This window comes from Chaetodon trifascialis, chromosome 7 (assembly GCF_039877785.1).
Source record: "Chaetodon trifascialis isolate fChaTrf1 chromosome 7, fChaTrf1.hap1, whole genome shotgun sequence".
Classification (NCBI taxonomy): Eukaryota; Metazoa; Chordata; class Actinopteri; order Chaetodontiformes; family Chaetodontidae; genus Chaetodon; species Chaetodon trifascialis.
Window position 1 is genome coordinate 17,757,367 of NC_092062.1, and position 25,391 is coordinate 17,782,757.

At 42.0% G+C, this 25,391-nt stretch overlaps 2 protein-coding genes across 2 annotated transcripts; one reads left to right on the top strand and one right to left on the bottom strand.

Annotated features, from left to right (window-relative positions):
* Positions 1–143: 143 nt before the first annotated feature.
* On the top strand, positions 144–12,686 carry erp44 (endoplasmic reticulum protein 44). The gene is made up of 11 exons (XM_070966202.1): positions 144–308; positions 4,009–4,081; positions 4,967–5,006; positions 5,393–5,508; positions 6,750–6,934; positions 7,038–7,153; positions 7,291–7,465; positions 7,740–7,851; positions 7,950–8,091; positions 10,287–10,389; positions 10,473–12,686. The coding sequence occupies exons 1-11, from the start codon at positions 249–251 to the stop codon at positions 10,581–10,583; spliced, it is 1,233 nt and encodes a 410-aa protein (XP_070822303.1). The 5' UTR covers positions 144–248; the 3' UTR covers positions 10,584–12,686.
* An 89-nt stretch (positions 12,687–12,775) lies between these two features.
* Positions 12,776–24,431, bottom strand: stx17 (syntaxin 17). Its single transcript, XM_070966204.1, has 7 exons — positions 24,253–24,431; positions 23,049–23,257; positions 22,891–22,956; positions 19,730–20,044; positions 19,086–19,136; positions 16,695–16,781; positions 12,776–13,866 (listed from the first exon to the last, which is right to left on the bottom strand). The coding sequence occupies exons 2-7, from the start codon at positions 23,169–23,171 to the stop codon at positions 13,609–13,611; spliced, it is 900 nt and encodes a 299-aa protein (XP_070822305.1). The 5' UTR covers positions 23,172–23,257; positions 24,253–24,431; the 3' UTR covers positions 12,776–13,608.
* Positions 24,432–25,391: the final 960 nt, after the last annotated feature.

Below are 25,391 nucleotides of genomic sequence, written 5' to 3' on the forward strand. Positions count from 1 at the left end.
ACTCCCGTTACTGTTAGAAAGCCAGAAATCGCCATGTTTAGAGTTTTCCCCATCGGCGAAGTAAGCCGTTTGGGGATTTTGAAAACTACATTGCCCATAAAGCCAAGCAAATACCAGGAAGTGTCGCTCACGTTTCCGTGGTCACCGTGAGATTGGTTCGCCGTCGGCTTCCTGCTGCAGTAAGAAGAGCGGCGTCGAGACAGACTGGGAAGACTCAACACCACCACCTCCAATAACTATACTGTACAATGAAACTGTTAGCAATATCTCCATCTCTCGATATCCGCTTCGTCACGGTCATACTGCTGGTAAGCATATGTATCTCAGCCTTGGAATACGCTTTTTAGCTACAAGCTAATGTTAGCTAACTAACGTTAGGTTAGCCTGCCACTGGATAGTTAGCTGCTAGCTAACTGCTGGCATGAGACGTGGCTTTTAAAGTGGCTAAGGTGACTAGCAAGCCAGTTCACTCGCTGCTGGAAGTGCAGTCATTTAGCGGGTTCGTTGAGGAGGCCTTGTGACTGGGTTTCACCCAAACGACTCCCATAACTAATCAAGTTATCCAGCTGCAATGTCAACTTAGCCGGTAGTGTGGAGTAACTAGCTAGCTATGGTGTATAATTAACCACAATTCATCTTATATAATCGGAATGTTACTCGCATAACAGACTGTAACGTTACATTCCAAAACTAAAAATGAGCTAAAGTTGGACTCCTGATAACTTTGAGGAGGAGTGAAGAATCCAGCTAGCATTAGGTGCTATCATATTGACAGGAGGGAGAGGATTGCTAATTGCCAGCATGGTTAGTTTAAGCATGTTGTTTATTGAATGGGTTGGTCTGCTGTGTTTGATCAAGCTTAATATTTTTCTGTTGTACGGATGGACGAATTTATTGTCGGACTCTTCGTGTATCTGTGTGTCTCTGGATGATGCTTGCCGGTTGGTGAATTCCTCTGTTGTGGCTCATTCTTATTGGCTGAAAACCCGGAACTAGACATAGCGCAGCAGTTCTACTGTTGTGAGAGTTTAGGCCTGAAATGAAAACTTAAAACTTCCCTCAGAGCTGCACAGCAGTAGCTTCATTGGTGTACCACAGCAATGGTGGCATAGTTTAAGTTGTTTTTCATGCATGACTACAAAACATTCACTGGTGCCATTTTCTTAAATGTGAGGTTTTGTTGCCTTTCACATATAATTGTCTGTAAATATCTTTTGGCATTGGGCTTTTGTTTGGATAAAGGGAGCAATTTCAAGATGTCACCCTGGGTGGAATTGTAATGGGCTTTTTTGTGCTATTTTGACATTTCATAGAATCGATTATCAATCAATTAGTCAAAGATTTAATTTATTATAGAAATAATAGTTGTAATAGTTGCAACCCTGCTTTTATATCAGGAAACATTTAAAACATTGTTAAACAATGGGAAGGAAAGTGACAGTTGAACTCTGGCTTGTGTGGCTTGTGTGTGAGCCAAATTTCAGTTAGGTTACCTTGTAAAGCATGAAGCATTACAAGTTCTGGCTGTTTCACTGTTTGAAAATAGATGCTCTTCCTTCAAACTGTAGTGATATTTGTGTTTCTCACAGCCCTTAAGTAGGATCAATGTTGTATATCCTGTTTGAATAGGATCTTGAGTCAGCACAGATCACAAAAGATAAATAGATTGTATGGGCAGTGTTTTAAAGCATAGTGATGTTACAGAAGTGTTGATGACAGTGGCTGATATTAAGTAGGAAGTAGAAAGTAGAAAAGCAAGGGCTTGCACTTGCAGCTCAAGTGAAATAATTTAGTTAAAGAATGAGTTTTGCACTCGTCTTTGATCTGCTGTTATGACATCTGCATTGTTAAACACAGGTCTTTAAATAAAAGAGTTCGGGCTACAATTGGCTTTTTTATTTGTGTTTCTGTGTTTTCAGTTGGCATTCAGCACTTCTTCAACTTCAGTGTTCTTTCCCCTGTTCCACTCTCCAGTGAATGTCATTGAAGCCCTTAAATTTTCTCTGTACTTATCTCTTTCATACAGGATTCTTTTATACAGCATTGCAATCAGAGCTGGAAGACACAAATTCCATTATAATTATAACCTTATTCTTTTTTGAGTGGTTAAGAGGAAGTTAGACGACAGAAACCTGGATGGCTGCAAGAGTTTACTTTCCTAACATAAAATGCTTTTTCCCAGGCACATGCTAATGTATGATGTGAGCAACGGTAATATGCTCTTTTACATTTACCACAGAGGTGATTTTGTGGATTTAGGGTCATACAATGATTCAAATGTGTGTCCAGTAAGTTCGATTACATGATGTGGAATTATTGGATCTTTGAAAACTGTTTAGCACCATCTAAGGTGCTTCTTGGAATTTTGTTGGAATCCCGTTATCTCTGGTATGGTCTTAACTCACAGGCTGTAAGTGCATGTCATCGGTAGTCTATTTCAGTCAGAATTCTCCTCCCCTTTCACTGTCTGTGTGTTACTGTTTTCAAAGTCCCTGTCTGTGTGAATTAACAACACAGCCTCTGAGCTAGCAGCGACTACACACAAAATGGCAATTCAGTGTTGATTTGACACATCTTTTAACTCTGGCAGAGGCATGCACCACTGACATTGACTTCACACGAGTTTCTGTATAATCAGTTTGATAACGTTCAGAAAGAGCTACATACAGCTATTGAATTGTCTCTGTGGTTTTAACAAGTTCAGTATAGGCAGGCTTCATGTGTATGGCACTGATGATCAAGTTATGTTATGTCTTTTTTAGTAGTCAAAGTTTTATCACGTTGTTGACTTATCTATTTTACTGTTTCACTTGAAGTGTTCTTTTGCAGAGATTTAGCCGTTTTAATGCCGGGGCTTGCCTCCTGATATGCAAACATTCCACCAAAACAAGTTCTTCCACCACTACTTTGCAAGGGCACTGTGGCTGCATCCTGGGCTTAAGCATTGCCCAAGCCAATTGTGTCTGGTTTAAAGAAATGTAAGCAAGCCAGAGCATTTTTTTCCATACCAGAAAGATGCCAGATCTTCCTCCAGCACTGACATAGAGCTAAAACAAGGTGTGGAGGTCTGGCCCTGCAAACCTGTCTTTGTTATGTCACATTAGAAAGAAACCAAAAGATTACAAGCAAATAATAAACATATAGCCAAAACAAAGCTTAAAGTCTTCAGCTCTCTCTCCATGATTTAGTAAACAGCTGAATGATCTAGGTGAAGCCCATAATCAATGTTGTTGATTCATTTAAAGATGACAGTGCAGTTTGCACACCTTTTGGAGATAAGTAGACTCAGTACACAGTAAGGAATGGATGCTGCTCCACTGTTCCATTGTCACTCAGCGCACCACTGTGTCCATGTGAATGTGAATCTGTGTGAATCTGCAGTCCACATTTGCATGCACACAAGAAACCAGGCAACAAGGAAAAATCGGGTTATACAGAAAGTCATGAGAGCATAATTTTCATGCTTGCATGGACAGGCCAAAGGTGACATTGTTTACTGTATATTTAGGCCAGTATGATAACCAGCTGGCTGGGAGAAGAGACTGGGGTAGACCCAGGAAACACTGGAGATATTACACCTTTCAAGTTTCCTGGGACACAGCGGATCTCCCACAGGAGGAGCTTAAGAAAGTTTCCGGTTAAAAGGACATCTTGTAATAATTGTTCCATGCAGTTTGAAGTATAGAATGTTAATGTTATATTTTATGAGCGCTAAAGCCGAGGTTTAGTACTATGGTCAGTACTTGACACTGAGAGCTGGTGCTTGCTTGCGTCAGTCTGTGGATATGCTGGTTAACAGTGTGCTGACAGGCTTCTTGGTTCACTCAGTCTTTAATCTTTTCAGTCCTGACTTATTTCCCCTTTTGGAATGAGTAAAGCCTTTTCTTATCCATCAACTATCTTCATAGTCTTTTCTCCCCTGCATTGCATACTGTAGCTGTCTTAACCAGCGTGTCTGTGTTTTTATGCTTTCTTTGCTGATGTATCTCTTCCCTTATGTGTCTGCAGGTGATGGGCCTCTCTACACCTGGACAAGCAGAAATCACCAGTCTGGACTCAGGCAACATTGATGACGTCCTAAGTAAGGCATCACACTTTACTCTTGAAAAATTTCTTAAAGGAATAGGTTGACATTCTGAGAAATACACTAATTTGCTTTCTTGCTGAGAGGTAGATGAGAAGATCAATACCGCTCTCATGTCTGTTCATTCAGTGTGAAGCTACATTCAACAGCTGGTTGGCTTTGCTTGGTGCAAAGATTGGAAGCAGGACGAACAGTTTATTTCCTTGTTTGTCTTTCTCTTCTGGTTCTGGAAGCAAATAAGCATATTTCCCAAAAGTGTCTAACCACTCCTTTCATACTCATCCAGGTTGTCTTTAAGAGATGCATCTTATTTTGTCCATCTTTGTTACCTTAGCACAATATCACAAAAATCACTTAATAGATTTCAGTGTAATTTGGTCCTTTATTAGATAATCCATTATGTAATTAGTTGTGCAGAAAGCACGATCACATCTGTCAAAGTTTCATATGACTCGTGAGCTGTGACGTGGAGAGGCAAAGTTAAGTTCTGTTGGATTCTTGCCAACACATACCTTCATATTGACCACGCCCATTGGTGCCTTCTCAGATTTTCTTTTCAACAAATTCATCCAACATTCAGATGTTGTGGTTACCAAAATATTTGGATAACCTGGAAAGAAAGTTAAACATTTAAGGACATATCCCTCATAGTGGTATGATAGACAAATGTATTTGGCCATGAGGCACTACTCATAAATCTCTGTTACTTAAGTGCTCTGTAAGTGCTTTCTTGTTTTTGTTTTTTTTTTCTGTCAGTGACAAAGGTTTCAGGATTCATTTGCTTAATTCATTAATTTGACTAGCAAAACATGCAGTCACAGGTATATTTAGTAATGTATAGAGGCATCTATTAATGTGCTGTCTGTGTGTGTTTCCTTGCAGATAATGCTGGGGTGGCATTAGTGAATTTTTACGCAGACTGGTAAGTCTCTCCTACAGTCACTGGACCTCTGTGGAATAAGTCAAGGATATTTAAATCGAATTTTGCTAATGATGCAGATGTTTCCTATGAATGCCACATGGTGCAATAAGTTTAATTAGATTGCCGTCGTCCACGGTAGAGATTTTGTTGATTTATTTTTAAAGGATTTTTTCATCGTGTGTCTGGTTTAATCCCATATATTTCTGAGCTGGTCTAATTAATGGATGGATAATGGAACTGTTCTAGACAAAAATCATTTGATAGCATAGTTAAATACTGCAAAATTTAGTCCTGTGGATTTAAAAAAAAAATCATTTAATTTACTTGCAAGTTGCAGAAATCCTTTTGACCTCTCACCCCCCCCCCCCACCCCCCTCAATGTACAGGTGCAGGTTCAGTCAGATGCTCCATCCAATTTTTGAGGAGGCATCTAACATAGTGAGGGAGGAGTTCCCAAATACCAAGCAGGTGGTGTTTGCCCGTGTTGACTGTGACCAACATTGTGAGTATTAATAACCTTTTTATTTACTTCCTTAATGCTTTTAGTTTTAGCTTTTTTGGTGTCCTTTAACATTACCAATTAAAATAACAAACAACATCATCCAAATGCAACTAACTAACAATTTAACTTAAAACATGAAAAAATAATGAGAAATGCCCATCGCAAATGACCGGAGCTGATCGTTCATTCATTTAATGAGCAACCAATGTACTTATGAAATTATAATGTTAAACAAAGACAAACTAAGTTTACTCATTTTGAAGCTGAAAACTGGAAAATATTAGCATTTTTATATTTCAGTTTACTTAAATGCACTACTGCATGGGGTCTCTCAATCAAAACAATGAAAACAAAAGATGAGACTCAAGCAGAGATGTACACAGACGAGGTGACACACTGAAGTTTTATTCACGTTACATTTAGTCACTCTTGCTGATTTCCTTCCTCCCTCTCTGAAGTATGCGATGTTTCCTGTGTCACCATTGGCCAAATGAAACACATCGTTATCTCAAATAAAATTACTGATTTCTCTGATTTTGTAACACAACTCAACAAAATCTGTAACACATCCTCTTGTTTTTCCACAATTTAACACAGATATATTACATATTATGCATTTAAATGATGAATCTGTTATCCCAGTTTAATGTTTGTGTTTGTATAAGGATTTGGGGTGGTTGTTGTTTATGGTGATCGAATGCCCTAATCTGCTATAACACTGTAATCACATATACAGAAATCAAAAATGGCACACACACGAATACATACGCACGCACATGCACACTCTTACTATTTTTGATGCACATATGTACACATAGATGCCCAGCACACCAAAGCACAGACACATAAACCACCAGCCTCAGCCTTTTGAGATAAAGCAAATTAAAGAGAATTATTGATGACCTGCAAACCGTTTGAAGACTAATGACAAAACTGCTGCTTCCTGTGAAGACGGGAGGCTTAGAGACACCCCGCAGGGAGATTGACACCTGCCACATGCACACACACACACTCATTCAGTGTGTGCAGAGAGAATATTTACTCTTGGCGGGGGGTGGCTTTCATGTGGGAGATCAGAGCTCAGAGCTGACTGAAGCCAGTGTTTTCAGACAGGTTTAACCGCCGTCTCTGTCACTGCTCCGCTCCTCATCCACCCGTTCCCATGTGTTTTTACTCTGCTTCTTCCTCTTCATCAATTGATTTGCCCTTCTTTACTTATCTTCTCCTCGGCCTCTGTGTAGCGGACATAGCCCAGCGGTACCGCATCACCAAGTATCCGACATTGAAGTTATTCCGTAATGGGATGATGATGAAGAGGGAGTACAGGGGTCAGAGGTCGGTAACAGCCATCGCTGACTTCATCCGCCAGCAGCAGGTCGACCCCGTGAAAGAGATACATTCAATGGAGGAGGTTAATACGGTGGATGTGAGTGGCAAACACAAACACACAGTGTCTGTAAAACATCACAGATGTCCAGTCATTGTGCAATAAATGGCATCATTTTTACTTTTGCTTTATTATTCAACAGAGGAGCAAGAGAAACATCATAGGCTACTTTGAACAAAAGGACTCCGATAACTACCGCACATATGAAAAAGTTGCCAACATCCTTCGAGATGACTGCACATTCTTGGCTGCTTTTGGGTGAGACCCCATCTTTTGATCCATTTCCCATAATTATTCAACTGAAGCCCGTTTGTAGTGTTGTGAAGATGTTCAAGGCTTAACGTCAGTGTCATTCTGTTGAACTTAAACTTTTTGGAAATGCTTTGCCCTTATAGCGCTGCATCTGAGTCTGAGCGCTTCAGTGGAGACAATGTAATCTACAAGCCAATCGGGGAGAGCGTCCCTGACATGGTCTACCTCGGCTCACTCACCAACTTTGACCTGACCTACGCTTGGGCCCAGGACAAGTGTGTGCCTCTGGTCAGGGAGATCACCTTTGAAAATGGAGAGGTTTGTTATCTGTTTTTTTTTCCATTGTGGTCAGCTTGATTGAAAAAATCTGTTGCTTTTTGTGTTTGTGTGAGTGTCTAATATTAGCTGCATAAATCTGGATATGCACAGAAGATGCACATGTAGATATTCACACAAAAAACAGCCTGGAGGGTATTCATGGAGTCTGTGGGTTGTCCATCTGCTGAGCCACGCAAAGGCCCTGACTCCATCTGTCTTTGACACTTTGTGTGTGTGTGTGTGTGTGTGTGTGTGTGTGGTTTTTTTTCACCAGGAGCTGACTGAAGAAGGAATTCCTTTCCTCATCTTGTTCCACATTAAGGAAGACGCAGAGAGCTTAGAGAAGTTCCAACATGAAGTGGCTCGTCAGCTCATCAGCGAGAAAGGTGAGTGTGTGTGTTTGTGGCATTTTGCACCTGTCAGGGATGTGAATTTTAGTTACCCCTGGTAACTGGTGCTCATGACATTGACGTCTCCTCCTCAGGGTCTATAAACTTCCTGCATGCGGACTGCGAGAAGTTCCGCCACCCTCTGCTCCATATCCAGAAAACTCCGGCTGACTGTCCCGTCATAGCTATAGACTCATTCAGACACATGTATGTCTTTCCCGACTTCAAAGACCTCTCGTAAGTGCCGCCTTTCACTTTCTCTATAAAATGATTCAGTTTTGCATGAGGATGCACTGTGCATGTGTGCAGCATTTTAGTCCTTAAAATGAGGTGCACGCTATTATCAATGTCTGATAAATGATTAACTGCGCTACATTTGACTTCTTCTGTGATACCACCGTGTGTGCATCACCGTTTTTATGTAGAAAAAAAAATTAGAAATTACCCTAACCCTAACCCCCTTCACCACAAATACAACCGTAATTAACAAATGAATCATCCACCTGTCAAATCAGTCTGATATATTCAGCATTCTTTTGGACATTTTTGAGCATTGAAATTGTTCATAACAAGATCTACTTAAATAAGTTAATTTCATGACATACGCGCACACACACACACACACACACACACACACACACACACACACACACCATAATCCACTGTGCGATCAACACCAGAGAAATGTCACACCTCCTAAAATCCGTCCTTTATGAATGGGCCAGGACACCGGAGCTAATGTGACATGATTTGGCACGTGCAATAAGTGCTAAACTAATCCAGTCTAATCTAATTTAATCTTATTTATTCTGTCCCCCACCACTCTGCCTCCCCCAGTCCCCAATCAGAGTCTGATCAGATAGACAGAAGCCCCGAGGACTGACCAGCCCTCCACAACCTAATTACATCACATCACCACTGCATGTGGCACACAGCTTGTAATTACATTAGCGCAGTGTATGTTATATATATATATGTGTTTGCGTGTTTGTGTGTCTACTTGCTTCTCTGACACGCGGGGTGAGCTGTGACTAGGAAACAGCTCCGCATGTGCGATATGACAACAGCTCATGATCTGTCATTAATAAGCACACTTCAGTGGACAGCGTTGATATGGATTAATGCTGCTTCATGACAGTAATGTCCTCGCCGCTGCCACGAGCCGTTTTGTCTCATATCAACTCTGCGCTGCTCTGTCGTCCAAGCAGGTCTGTCTTTAGTCCAGAACTTTGTATGCAGGAATGCCTTTGTCCAACACACAGTTAATGGGCTTCGCGCTAGAACCGCTCGTACTGACAAACTAGCTCTTAAGAGTCTCAGTGAGTGATTTAAGAGAATTTCTAGCATTCATCAATGATCTTGAATTTTCTCTTAGTATGAACTAAATGCCAGAGTGATCCTGGCCTGTCGTAAAACCACAGAAGAATCTTCATGCCTTTAAAGGTGTCGCTGAAATCACAAAAATAAATCCCTTAAATAATCTTAATGCAAAAATAATATTCTGTTCATACCACATCATTATCACAAGATACCAATTTAGAGGAATGGTTGAAGGCCTTTTTCTGTCATATTTTGGCATTATGACATATACATTTAATAGTTGCTGAGCTGTGCAGGGAAACATCCTCCCTGAATACAGCTGACAGTGTAACACCACCTGTATGATATGCTGCTCCATCTCTCCTTGAAAAAAGAAAGATGTTTTGGTATTTGACATAATGTCAGGGCAGCGTGTCTGCTTGTCTCTCTGTTTAGACACGACTGACAAATATGAGGAATAAGTAGGTAATTTAAAAAACACATTCACAAACAGCAGTGTTGCTATTTCTCGTTATAAAGTCGATAAAGGAGACGCTCCATTTTCCTTACAATATTGGTTAAGTCTAGACTGGTGTAACATTTCCGTAAGACTTAGACCAGCAGGTGTAAGACGTAACCCCTGTTTTTTGCAGCCGGCCGTCACAAGAAACATAAGAAAATACAGAGGGGAGGGTTTTTAGATAAATACAGCACCACTCACTTCTAGTGGGTCATAAGTGCTTATTGAGGGGGATTACTTTCATACGAGTCTATACGTATTTTTGCGTTTTTTTAGGAAAGTCCAACTCATTCTGCATTTAAATCCTAACTGCTCCTGGCTAACAGGCCATTGCCTTTCATGGGAGCTCCAGAGCCCTCAGTGTGTGTGTGTCTGTGTGCGCATGCGCCTGCTGGCGGAAATTTTAAAGCCCTTTGTTAACTAAAGTAGAAAAGCACATATACATGCAGTCCATTTACCTTGTCAGGCCTTTTTCTCTTTGTTTGCAGAAACTGAGCTCTCTAAAATATGGGGAAACAAAGGAAAAAAATGGGGGAAAGATTATCTGCCAATAGGTATTTAGGATAAGAATACAAAAAATATTCCTGCATGATGTTCTGTGTATGTTTTCCAGTGTCCCTAGCAAGCTGAGACAATTTGTGCTGGACCTTCATTCCGGAAAGCTACACCGAGAGTTTCACCATGGTCCTGACCCCACGGACAGCACACCCGGACAGGTCAGACAGCACGCACCACAGAGTCACAGAAAGGTGCTCTTGCCATGTCAGGAGAAAGTTGACTGTTTGAATTGTATCCTTAGGAGGAAACGGGAGGAGAGGCGGCCAGCAGCCCTCCAGAGAGCTCATTCCAGAAGCTGGCGCCCAGCGAGACTCGCTACACCATCCTCAGACGGGACCGCGATGAGCTGTGACCTCAACAGCCTTCCAGTGATCCTGTGACTCAATGCCACGCCCCGGGGTCAGGGAGGGGGTTAGGGTTGGGACAGGCCAGCGGGACAGAACAGCAACACCCAACACCCTTACTGAAGAGAGAGAGATGGAGAAGAGGAGGAGACTGAAGAGGAAGAACAGAGGAGGAGTGTAGTCCACGACACAACCATGTTGGAATAACCTATATTTTCATAACTCTTTCATGTACAATTTTTATTTTGGATCAAAAGGAAGCGGGATAAAGAAGAAAATGTGTGTTGGCAGGGGTTAGGGGCATTAGGACATCAAGAGAAGTGTTTTTACTTTTATTTTTTGGAGCTTGTAAATATGTTTGTGCTACATGGGAGTCTCAATGTTGGTCTAAATTAAATGCAGAGTTTTCTTTATTTTATTCCTTTCTTTTTCATCACCCGGCTTTTTGTAGAAAAAAACCCACCCCAGAACAGTTCCCTCACTCCAGTTGTACGGTTCTTGTCTGTGGGTAATCCAGTTCAGCCTGTCTGATAGGAGACGCTTGTTTAGTCTCACTGACCTCACGGCTGCATCTCAATATGACCAACTCTAGTCTAATTCATTTGTATAGCACAAGTTATGACAGTCCGCCTGTTTGAAGTAGCCTGATCTCCATATCTTCTCCACACACTTGTAGTTCTGAAGGAATAGAAACATATTTTGAAATCCTTGGTGGGGGTAACATAATTTCAAAACATGACTTGAGTCAGAAGATAAAGAGACAGAGCTACTCCAGCCTACTGAGATGCACCCCTTCTCTTCCTGGTACGAAATGGTTATAGATTAATGATGTCTCTTACTGTGCCTATAAGAAGTATTGCCCTCTTGCACCTTTTTTATGTCTTACTGTTTTGCATCACTAAACTACAGTGGATGGAATTAAGATTTTTTTCAGTCAAGAACCAGCAGAAAATACTGTAATGACAAAGTGGATGAGCTTTTGGCTATCACACTAAATTCTGTGTGTTAGTATAAGCCAAACACAAAAAACACACCATCCCCATCATGAAACCTGGTGGTGGCAGCAGCATCATGCTGTGCAGAGGCTTCTCTGAGGCAGGCCCTGAATGGCTGGTGATGGTAGAAATGCTGAGAAATCCTGGTGAAAGTGTACAACTATAGATATATATTTTACATAAAGCCAGATCTACACAGGGATGGCTTGAAAAACAACCACGGGAAAGTCCTGGATTAGCAAAGTCCAGATCACAATTTCAGTCAGAATCGCAGTTCACTCATAGTGTGAGCACGTAACATGAATGAAGTAGATTGCAAAGAATTAGTATCCAGATGTGTTTCAGGTCTGTTTAAGTAGACCTATGGCTCTAACCGCTGCCAAAGTTGCCTCTATGAAGTGTTTTCTTGAAGGACATGAATGCTTATGCAGTTCATTTTGATCCCACGAGCGATCTGTTGTAATCAGATTTTTTTTTTCTGTTGATTACCTCCACTACAGTAAAACATAAACGTCAAAGCGGGCTGGATACCTTTTAAAGGCACGGTATTTGCCATAACACCTCTGAGTTGTGATCCTGGGAATCAAATAGGAGGGAAAAAGTGATTTGAAGCGATGTACTTTAACATGATCATGACATTTATGAAATGGCTGTTGTTTTTGCTGTTATCTGTTGTCGAATGTGTCATCATGCTGGGGGAGAAAAGACTGCGTCCTTCCCTGTGTTTTGAAAAGCAGAGACGGGGGGGAAAACCCATGTGATGGAACGGTGGAAATTTACAGTCTGCCACTTTATACAAGCTCTCTTAAAACTGGTTTCATCACTTTATATGTCTTTGAGGTTTTGGTGCAACACGTCTAAATCCCTGAGATCCAATGAGTGTGAATGAATCCAAAAGCAGAAGTCAGATTAAGAGTATGGGGGGCCCATTGCTAAAGTTTGTCCTGTGCATCCTGCCCCTCCATAGAAGCCAACAGATGCCTGCATAGTGACATATCAGCCCACATACAGGAGAGCAGCAGGGGGGAGTGTGATGCCATTTCTAAAACCAGTCATCTCAGAGGGGAGGAAGAGTTAAAAAAAATGGAAAAGTAAATTAAAGACCATTTTACAGGATATTGTGTTGTCTGATGCTTTGTATGTCAGCCTCTCTGAACTTCACTGGTGTCATTTACCGATCAGTTCACCCAACGAGCGACATTACCGTTGAAAAGAAACACTTTATTTGGCAGAAAACCAGCAGCAGTGTAATCAATACATGGCAGGTTCTTCCACTTCAGTCCCTGAAGTGATGTGGACAGTGGCACTTAGGCGCTTTTTATGTGCAAGTTTGCGCTCACACTTTGCAAAAACAAGTCTATTTATATACAGTATAATTTATAGAAACATAGAAGCAGGATGACTTTCGTTTACATTATTACATAAATGTAGGACCACAGTGATGTTCGGCAAAGCAACCTTTTCTCCATGTATCACTCTTGTCTCGCCAGTTCATGTTAAGACATTATTTTCCACAAAAATGAACATGGAGACATTATCAATAGTTAACTTCAAAACCCTGCTAAAAAAGAACTACAACAAAAAAAGACACTAGCTGGAGGCACCCAGCAGTGCTCGACAGTGTTAGCATTTGACAGGATGTTTGGGTCGTCGTGTGGACTTAAATTATTTGGTGCAATAGATTTGTCATACAAGATGTGCTGCCAGCCATATCAGTCTGATCCGACCGCACACTACATAAAAGCTGTAGTGTAAATCACTGTTAGTTGTGTTCAGAATAAAAAGATCATTTGTGTGTATAAAATTTAACGGCCTCACGGAAACACCATTCGGACTCAAGCATCAAAGTAAGGCTGTTGTTATGTAATTGCTTCACAGCAGTGCTTGGTAACAGCGAAGCTTATATGTTCAGTCTCTTCAAGGCAATGTCTGCACTGCCAGGGGTGTACTTTGTACTTCTCTCTGATTGGTCAGTGAACACTGACGCTTCAGTGATTAGCCAGCACCTGGGGTCAGAGGACGAACCGGAACTGTTGGGTCATTTGTCCTTGCTCGACTGTGGTTCAGCTGGTGGTTCTGGTGCCGGTGGTGCTGTCAGTTGTTTCATCTGGAGATCCACTCGGGTTTTGCGGTGTTTCTGGACCAGGTTGCCCCCTGCAAACCCCAGGGCGCCCCCTCCCAGAGCAGCAGCCACCCCTGCAGCTTTGAACCCAGCCAGCAGGCCAAGTGGACCTCCTAATACACCGCCCAGCAGCGCCCCAGCAACCGGCAACACCGCCAACTTGTAGCCCACCGCCTAGACAAGGACAGGAGGAAGAGATATGTTGTAGTTTAACACACACACACACACACACACACACACACACACACACACACACACACACACACACACACACACACACACACACACACACACACACACACACACACACACACAGACACACACAGACACAGACACACACCTTTGGAGGCATTAAGACTTTGTGGCTTCTAGACAGTCTGTGATAGAGTTCGGATGTGTCGATCCTTTCATGATCACACATCGACCCGTGGACGGGGGACACAAACAAGCCTGCAAACGTAAATCGACACTTCCATAGCTGCATCAAAGCCTTTTCATTATCTTCGTTTAGGGTAAATCAGAGAGATGTGGCCTGTGTGTTATTACGGCTGTTATCATCAGAGTGGAAGGTGCTCTTTGCTGATGACAATTAATGACACACACACACATGCGCGCGCACAGGAACACACATTTGATTAACACTTCACCATTAAATTAATCGAGTTCAAAAGCTGGCATTGCGTGTCCCCACCCCTGTGGCAGTCGAGGGAATTTTAATTTCATCTGAGCAGAGTTAAAAGGACTCTAGGCACAGGTTGTAGAGGATGGAGGAAATGTGTGTGTTGTGTGTGTGTAATGCTGTTTGACCTGATGACAGATTACAAGCTTTCAAACACGTTCAAACATCTGACATCCCTCTCATCTGCTTTATCTCTGCACACCCCCTTCGTCCAATGTGCAGCCCACTCCGTCTGGCAGCAGCCGTGCAGAGAGTTCAGCCTTTGTTTGTTTGGGGCAAATTAAATTCAAATGAAAGAGTTAAAAACAATATTTCATTATTTGAGACATTTATTTTAGAAATGTTAAGACTGAAGTTCAGGTTGATAAATTGTTTGTGGAATTGCATGAAAAAATGAGTTTTATCTCTTATCGTTACTGGTATCGAGCCATGCAGACAGTTTTGGTTTAATTTGCCAGATTATCATAAATCAGTCTGAAATTATTAAATTAGATTACATTTATTTGGTTTTATCCAAAGTAAGTGTTTTTTTTTTCCAAAGCATACACAAATATTGGGAGCGATGTAGGTCAGTGTCCTTCTCACGTGGGCCGGGGAAACTGGGGATCGACCCGCCGACTCTACAATTAATTACCAACCCACTCTGCCACATAATCTGATTATTGGTAATATTTTCTTCCACTTGTATTACAGTAGTCTCTCTTTGCAGAGACAACGTGTTACTCCGGATAATCCACAGACTTTGCTGTGAACAGTTAAGTCACTTCTCATTGCTCTGAGCAGCACAGAGGAAATGGAACTCACCTCACTTGTACTTGGCTTGTGGCAGCATCAGCGCTGCATGATTAGACACGACTAGAAGTCAGTGAGAAAATGTTCGGGTTTTTCTCGATTGTGTTCGTGCTGGTTAATTATTGTTCATTGTTGTCTTATGCTGCGGCTGAAAATGCCGTAAGCTGCAACTAGCTAGAAACATTCAACTCAGGCCAAAAACTCGAAAGTGCTTCCCAAGAAATATGAGCCCAATCGGCCAGATGGTGGCACTGTAACTTTAATTTATTGAAAAGCACTAATCTGAACAGAATTTCTTGGATTTAGACTCAACGCCGGAATGGGTAGAGAGCACGGCGGGATGAGAGATTGGTTGAAAAACATGGCCGCCATCAACCCAAAAAGAGGTGGGGTTCAGCAGGAAATTAGCCATATCTTGTCCAGTCATCATAAATCTACAGATCTTCAGGCCGAAGCCTTTTGAGTCTGACCTATAGGGGGCACTAAAAACGAGTACATCAAAACGCAGCGGACAGAAATGCCTGTTGCCAGCCCATGGCCTCTCACATATCCGCTCATAGCTCAAGATGCCTTTGAGCAATCCTTCTTCATGAAACTCGCTGTGTATGTTCAGGAATCCCATGAAAGGAGGACAAATGGCTTCTTCTTAGTGTGCGATTACTGAAACATTGTGTGAAGTCTCACTCCTTTCAACAGAATGAAACTAGCTGAAGTGACTTGGCTCACCTTTGTATATTTTTTATAATTTCGATGAATACTGTCCAGCGCTTAGCATTTACTGGCTTTCCTCTGCATACAAGAATCACAACTCCATGTCAGGGTCTGTAATTACAGTCTAATTACTTCACACCTCATTATGTTTCTAAAGCGTGAACATGTCTTTCCTTTCCTCTAATCGCAAACAAGACACTGAGATTAAAGTTAGAAAATGTAATTTTTGAGAAACAATCCTTGGCAGAAAACAGCTTACACTTGTGTGCGTGTGTGTATGTGTGTGTGTGTGTGTGTGTGTGTGTGTGTGTGTGTGTGTGTGTGTGTGGCTGTGTGTGTGTGTGTGTGTGTTGACAAAGATAGGTGATTCATTCTGGGTATTACAGACACAAAGTTCAACATTTCAAGTGTGTAATATGTGTGAAGGGCACTGAGCTGTCCTTCTGAGTTACACTCAGTGTGTAAGAGTGTATTGAATTGATAATGGAGACCCGAATGCTGCTCTTGAAATACTATTAAACAGTCATTCAAACCTCCCCTTAATGCTACACACACACACACACACACACACACACACACACACACACACATATACTCTCTCTTGTCTCACCCTACCTCTCTATCACTCTTCCTCCCCTCCACTCGTCTCCATCCCTCTCCTCCCTCTATTTCCTTAATTGCAGCTTTCCTCCGTATTCGAGTGGATCAATAGGGACAAACGCTGTGGAATGGCTGGGAGGCAAAGTGCCATCGATCTCCCCCATCTCCCAAACACTACACACACACACATCAGATCATCAGGACACACACACATACACACCTTCCCCAGGCTCTTGGTCCCCTCCTCCACGTTGGCAGCGGCTGTGTTGACGTTGTCCTCTATGCTGTCAATCTTCTCCTGCTGGGACTGATGCACAGGGGTTAGACACACACAAACACCTATTAACACACACACTCAGGATCGCACATTCACCTACATATACACACACACACACACACACACACGTGACACAGCAACCACCTGTCGTGCATTATGCTTGGTTTTTTTTTTTTTTTTCAATCAAATTCTGCTCCACGGCCACAAGTTAACACAGGAAGGGTGTGTGTGTGTGTGTGTGTGTGTGTGTGTGTGTGTGTGTGTGTGTGTGTGTGTGTGCGCGTGGTATTGTGTAGGTCTCATGAAATATTCAGAGTGGCAGCTGTCTCTCTCCATGTGAGAGCTGGATGGACACAGTGACCAAACAACAACCAGAACACTCTTCTTCTCCTCTTCTTCCTCCCCTTTCCTCAGAATCGCTTCTCCCTCTCTCACCTCCTCACTCTGGGCTCTCCACTTATTTTACGTGTTCAGCTCTGTCCGTTTTTACAGCTTCTCTGACACAAACCCTGTTCTTTTCTCCCTTTCACCACGATCCACATGTTACAGCCACATGACTGGGGAAACAGTGACAACAGGGCTGCCACTAATCATTACTCTCCTTATCAATTAACCTGCTGATTATTTTCTTGCTAAATCATTCAGCCGATAAAATATCAGAAAATAGTGAAAAAAAACCCCGGATCATAATTTCCCACAACCCAAAAGTCTTCAAATGTTCTGTTTTATTCAACCAACAGTCCAAAACCCCCAAATATTCAGTTTACAGAACAATGAATTAAAACAGAGAAAAGCAGAAAATCGCATTAGAGATGCTGGAACCATCAAACGTTCAGCATGCTTGCTTAAGAAATGATGTAAGTGGGGCTACAATAACAACAACAACAACAACAACAACAATAATAATAATAATAATAATAAATCAAGTAAGAAAATGGCAAAAATGATTGTTCAATTATCAAAATGATTGCTGATTAAGTTTCTGTTGATAAATTTGAGTGTTACTGGGTTTTGGCCCACATATGAGGTCCACTCAGGAGCTGCTGCCTCAAAAAAGGGACATTTTGACACCTGCGTGTGACTTGATTGAAAGCTCCATTAAATGAACCTTAAATGAACCTTGTGGGGGAAAAAAAGGTTTTTACTCCATTTATCCAATGTTTTATATATAATCTCACCTCATGGCCTCCGAAAAATATGAAAGGCTTAAAAACTTGAGATTTCATTATCATGGAAGATGAAAGCCGGTGCCAAAATAATCTTTTCATTAACTTATTTGTGCATCTCCAAAAAACGTATTTATTCCAGTTTTGCTAAACTCATAGTCATTTATTAGGTTAAAAAAGATGCTTTATTGCTTTTACTTTAGATTATAATGCAACAGCATCTGTTTTAAAGCTATGATGGCGATCTTCAATGAAATGTCAAATAAATTCACCTTTTCCAACCAACGTTTCTACACATTAGACTCTGGTAACTTGTGATGGACATTTGCGCCTGCCCTTGACATGTTGCAGTGTAAATGAATAATGTCAGAAATACTTGATAATAATTAAAATGCTGTCTGTCAGTTTTTAACCAGAGTAGAAAGTAGAATCACCACAATATATGCGTATGATTGTCAATAAGCCTGGAAGACACATAAAGCAAAAACATACAGATAAGAGCACAGACAAACAGCGGAACAGCTGCTAGCATGACGCACGTACTGTACAGAAACAGTCTCAACCACACACTCACACTCACTCACTATTTCCACTGTGGCTGAGCGCTGGAATATTACTCCCCTAACGGCGTCTTGCACCCTTGAGACACCACAACAACATGTCTATGCTCTTTCTGCCCCCCACCTCAAGTCTCTATCTGTTTTTTTTCACCCCATCTTTACTCTCTCTCTTTTTCACTGTTAATCTCTCCTTCACCCGGCCTCCCCGCTTCTCTCTCTCTCTCCATCCCTGAGGACAGAGTGATAATCTGAGCCGTCTGTTCTCCACCTGCTCCGATGTGTCCCTCGTTCCTCCGCCTCTCCCCCTGTGGACAACCCGCCGTCCTCCCCCAAAATCCTCCCTCTCGCCCTCGTCTACTCCTCAATCTCTCCTCTGGCATTGGTGACGGGGCCTCTGTGGCACCAGCGGTAGTCCTGAGCTGATGTGTGTAACCTCCTCTCAGAGGAGCCTTGCCAGGCAACACAAGCAGACATGGTCAAACACACGCCGCTTCCTGGAAACGCTACAGGCGGCCTGCCTCTGTCACATTGTTTTCATTCGCAGGGGTGGCTGTGCACACATGAAGACGGAGAGACCCATCTGTGTGAATGTGAGTGTTCGTACTCACATGGACGAGCAGAGAGAACTCCGTCACCAAACCACTCAGCTCCTTCAGATCCTGAAAAAAATGACCGTCTTCATTTCACTGTGATGCTTATCACACGAATCTGCAGCTACAAACTGTCATCGTCCGGGGCTGACAATCGCATTAACTAATGAGAGTGAATATTAATGCGCGTTGTATGCGTTACAGTAGAGCAGCTCGAAATAAGTGCGTCTGTAGGAACAGGTAAGAGGGGTCAATTGCATTAGATTATCTTGCAATAGCGATGAATAATGCATGTAACCATAGCAACGTTTAGAACAGACCAAGGATGGAAACTACTTTCTTGCACTTTGTGTTCGGCGCATTCATTCTGATTCAACATAGGCCTTTTTTCAGGGAAAACATTTTGACATGTTGCAGCAGGAAAAGTACAAATTCTGAATACTGAAACGAATGATGCTGAATTACATTTAGCTGCTTCAGTTTCAGGGCTCAGGTACTGTTGATGCAGGAGGAAGAAACAGTCACTTTAACTACAGCCTCGCCTCGCATACCAAAAATATGTTGTCCAACTTGAATTTACACATCACAAAGAAAGTTTACTCAGGAAAAAAAAAAGGATATCCAGACTGTATGTGAAGATACTGTTCAAAAGACATGCTCACCTCTTCCAGGTTGTCCCAGGACTCAGCTGCACTCTGATCAGCAGGGATTTCTGGGAGCTGGAGCTGCATTTGGCTGCCAGACACCGGCTCCTCGTCCATGTTGTCATCGTGAGACCTGCTGGACACACAGCTGGATGGCTGAGTGGCAGCTGGCGGTGGCTGAGAGACCAAGTTAGAATGCAAAAGCAGGAAGTCTTGCGCGGCAGCTGACGCCCTGTCTCTGACTGGCTTGACAAGCGCTTCCAGAGCGGCAGCGTCTTCGGCGCGGACCCGACTGCACAGCTTCTCCATCTCTCTGATGTTAGCTCGCAACTGCTGCAAGGACACAGAAGAGAGGCGAGTTAAATCTTGCTGTCACAGCAAAAACATGCAAGATACAGATAACATGAGAGAAGCCATTTCAATACTATCAATGGTAACACTTGGCTCTTCATTAGCCATTTTAAAGCACTTTTTAATGCCTTGTACTGCATATATATACTGTTTTCCCTCAATAACCTGCTGCTGCTTATCAATAGTAAGTAAGGACGTTGTTGTATATGAATTATGATCTTATTATCCGAACCCTAACCTAATAACCCTAATCCCAAGAATAATTGCTTTATAATTACTAATTAAGAGCCAATATGCTACTAGTTTGCATGCTAATAAGCAACTGGTTAATAGTGAATATGTGTACCTTCATATAAAGTGTGATCCTTACAATCTTTACTGTCATGTGTCTGGTAACATTTCAACACAGGGCACAAAATTCACAGCCTCATCTGCCTGTTGGAAAAAAGTGCTCATACTGACAGATTCAGCATCCCCGTAAACTGTTCTAGTATTGGGAAATGTGTGTGTGCGTTGCGACGTGGGCTTAAAAAGGTTCAGATATGAGTCTGGGGAACACAAGCCCCCCTCATTCAACCCTGCCCTGAGGGTGACAGGAGGATTACATCCCAGCCATCAGCCCTCCAGGCCGCAGCACGACCCGGGCTCAGGGGGTCGACGCACTGCCGATAACACATTCTGCTAATTACACAACATGAATAAACATACACGTATACACTTGCCCTTGTGTGCATAAAACTGAAAAACACACTGATTAACACAGAGACAGTTGGGTCAGGCACCTGTCAGCCTGCAAATTAACCGAGCTCAAACACACAGACAGAACAACCAAACACAAACTTAATAGCAGACATTCATGATAAAACTGCACTGACTCTGCTTCCCTGTGTCACAGTGTTTGCTGTAGCTGCTGCGGTAAAGGTGTAATGACTGTGCTTTTCTCTTGGGGGTAAGCTAGGCGCTAGGCTAGTGGGAGTAAATGTCAATCATATAGTAGGGGAAGAGACTGCAGTCAGAGTTTCTGTGAGGGGGGACAAAGGACAGATGGATAAAAAGAAATGAAGACAAACCAGCAGAAAGACAAACCATCTATCTATCTTAAAGGGGTGGAGTAGCCAAAAACTGTACTCGAGGAGAAGTGCTGTTACTTTGCAAAATAGTCATCAAAATAACTAGTATTTACAGAAAAAAATGAGCTGAAAAGTGAGGATGTGGATATGACTGGAATTATTTCAGCCACAGATGGTCTTTCTTAAGCAAAAGCAAAGCAGTCAAAGTACATTCTTTGCTTGTTGCTTCCCTTATTATTATCTGAAAAATACATCAGCAAATTGTGTGCATGTGCTTAACAGACTGTGTCTGTTCTGTCAAAAAGTATTTCCAACTCCAGTTAAAAAGAAAAAGGGAAGCTGTGTCAAAAAAGAAATAAAACAGAATGTCATTACTTGCTACCCTTTTTTGAAATATACTCAACTGAAAACAGTACAAAGACAATATATTTAAGGTTTTACCTCACTGATTTTTGTAAATATATGCTTATACTGACTTTGATGCAGCAACATGTTTCAAACAGGTTGGGACAGGAGCAACTAAAGATGTGGAATGGTCCAAAAACACCAGTTTGGAACATTCCACAGGTAAACAGGTTCATCTGTAACAGGTGATAGTGTCATGACGTGGCCAAATCATCTTACCGAAAATGTACATTTTTGATGCTAGCAGTATACTCCTTCTGTGTGTTGCATTTAGACTACTCTGACAAGCACAATTTACTGAAAAAAGTCACTGAAGTGAATCTATCGAGGCAAACGTAACTCACTCACTACCCACCTCCGCTATATACCTTTCTATGCTATGGAACATAAGCACACATACAAACACACACACACACACACACACATAAACACACATCTCGAAGCAGAGAAGACCAACCCCTGCTCTGGATTAACACCATGAAGACACGGGAAAGCACTCTGCATGTGTCCCTAAGGTTTGCAGGGTAATGGTGAGAGGATACGTGTGTGCCTGTTTGGAGTTATTTCACCTTCAGAGACATGGTGGCTTCCAGGCAACAACATCCCCTGAGGCATTTCACACCCACCATGTGAACAAGTACTTACACACACACACACACACACACACACACACACACACACACACACACACACACACACACACACACACACACACACACACACACACACACAAGAGGCAGTCTGTTTGAGGTTTGGTAACAGCTCTTTTCTTGCCCTGATTTTTAAGACAGGGAGTTAATTTAGTCCACAATCCAGCCTCTGTACGCACTGTATGTGTTTGTATATGTATCAAAGTGAATAGAAAATAGGTCACATGACAGAAAACAAATTCTAATAAATTATCTAGATGATGAGTGACCAACTCCATCTGCTGAGGAAGGCTTAGCTCATTGTGCTGTGGCAGGGTTCCGGTTCTTGGGTCATGCATCAGCTCAAGAAGAGGACAGTCCTCTCCTTCACTCATATACTTAACCGGATAAACCAACCATATCACTGGCCTGCTCCTGGATTTCACTTTCAAACTGGAAAATCTTGATCGCCACCAATCAGGAAATGCCATGTTTCTTCAAATCTGAGGGCCTCAATGCCCAGACAATTTGAGACAAGAAATATTCTAGACAATTGCAGGGTCATGCTTGTCTGGGAATTTCGAGAGGCACTGAGTCACATCATCATCCAAACAATTCTCACATTCACATACCAGGCAGGGCTCAGACTTGAATAATATAGCAAATGCCGCTGTGTTGACAGAAAGGCTGGTAAGTTACAGATGTGAAGTTTACAGACTTATACCTGAACCGTTCTGCTGGCGTTGATTTGCTCCTGATGAAGGCGGTCCCATTGCTGACTATGCTGGTACTGCAAAAATAAAGGAAAAACTATCTGTTATCCATCTGTGGACTGGAAGCAAGAGGGTGCGATCGTGTGCCGGGCCAGATTTTAGTCGTCACCTTCAGTATGTTATTGTGGTGTTTCTGCAGCCTCTCCAGGTCCGTGGGTAGAGCCACTTTAATGAACTTGTGGATCGGTGCCTCCAGGCGCCGCAGTGTCAGCTTGTTGCCTTCCTCTGCCATGTGTCCTGCTGACTGCCCACAGCCAACACCTCTGTGTAACTTGGACACAGCACCTGCTCAGCTTTATCTCACTGCCCCCACAGACACTGTAAATACCAGCAGAGTATGATTTTAATAAATACATAAATCAAATGAATAAACTCTGTGACACATGCGAGTCTACCCACACATCTAAAATTGGCAACTTCATAAGACTAAAAAGCATTTATTTTTTTCTTGCCACCATCCTTTTAGTGAGAAGAGTAGCTGAAGAAATGCTTGCTGACAGTATAACATCTATGCTGAAATGATTACTCAATCAATCAGTTAGCGAACAGGAAGTTAATGAATTACTTAGATAATCTAATGTTGTCATTGATCAAAAAAAAATAGACTCTCTGTTTCCGACTTCTTAAATGTTCGTGTGACTTAAAAACCTTTGGGTTTTGGATAAAACGAGCATCACCTTGAGCTCTGGGTCATATTTGAGTATTTTCTGACTAACAATTAATCAGAAAAATAGTAAACAGATCAACAATCAACAACAATCAGTAATGAAAAGAATGCTAATAATGAGCTTCTGTTGCAGCTCCTTATAACACTGTGTCATATCAATGCTCATAGCAGTGCTTTATGATAGACCTGCTGCATGGTCAGTGAGTTTTGTATTAATGGTTATTAGAGGCTGAAACAAAGACCAGCCATTCTGGGGTTCTTGTAAACGTATTACACTTTAATGTTAGAGTCTAGTTGGGGGGGCAGCTGGTCACATCTCTTTCATTGTCCTCTAACGCCTGAAATGAAACTGCTAAAACACACACACACACACACACACACACACACACACACACACACACACACACACACACACACACACACACACACACTGCTTCATTTAGCTCGTTCAGTAAGTTAGCTAACTGAACGGACTAGCATGGTATGATCTGTTAGCTTAGCAATGAAGCTAACAGCTTCGTATGCAGTTTGCTAACTTTAGACATTATTAGCCGACTCTGATTTAGCCGGAAAAGCTCGTATCACCGGTCTACTGACGACCGTCAGTCAGGTAAACGAAACGTAAAGGACATATGGCGACACTTACCGCTGAAAATACCATTCAAGAGTAAAATTTATATTCGCTAAAGACTGGTCTTGTGAGCGTCCATACTCCTGAGAAAACTAACGACGACCTACATTTGCTAATTTTTGGCAATGCTTTCGGTTTGTTTCTGACACTGTTTGTAAACAACTCTCTTCCCAGTGCGTCCATGAATAGTTTCCGACCCCAACCAGCGCCCACGGCACATCGAGTTCCTCCTCTTTGTGCCCCGTTAATGAAAAGTGATTAAACAAAAAACAAAAAACTGAAATAATCCTATAGTGATGTTTCTCGTATTGAATCTATTTTATCAGGTTGTTTTGTACCAGAAAGGTGTCCATAATTAATTAAAGACAGCTGAAACTAATGGATTGACCAAATTGACAGTTCATCAGAGGTACATACACTACTGGCCACCACTTTCTGATATCACAGTAATCAGTATATATTCAAATGTTTTGGTAATTTGGGGTTTAATGATATAAAGAGTTTACACTAAGCTGTTGCAGACATGGAGTTTTAGACATGCTAATGTTTTCAGACATACTAGGATTTTTTTTCACTGATTATGATATAAAACCTTAATGTTTGGTAAAAAGATAGCTCTGAAAGTGACTGTTAGGTCACTATGTGTGTTTACATATATTAAAATTAGTGACCTTTCAAAATGTGTCACACAGCTTGACTATCAAAATAATGTGAACATGGTCCATTCCAAGCAGTCGTAATGTATCAAAAATCCTAATCAGGTCTCAGCCACAGCATCATGAAATAACACAGATCTGATTATTTAAAGCTTTAATTAACAGTTTACAGTTACAGCGAATAGTGATTTTGATTACTTTAGCATCTTTGCAAAAGTTTTTTTTTTTTTTTCAGTCCTGTGGAAAGAAGCATTAAGTGTGATATTTTTGTCGGTATTGCGTTTGGGAGACAGACAAAGAGAGAGAGTTGGGGTTCCCCCTCCTCTACGTTGAGATCAGCCTGTGTGAGTGGGTCTATTGCATGTTTCCACTTCTCTGCTTCAGCACCTTTTACCTTTGACATTTAGGCCAACCCCCCACACACTCTTCCTTCAGCGGATGCTCCATGCGAGGGGCCACAGTGAAACACGCAGTCCCCAGCTACAGGGGATTTCCCCT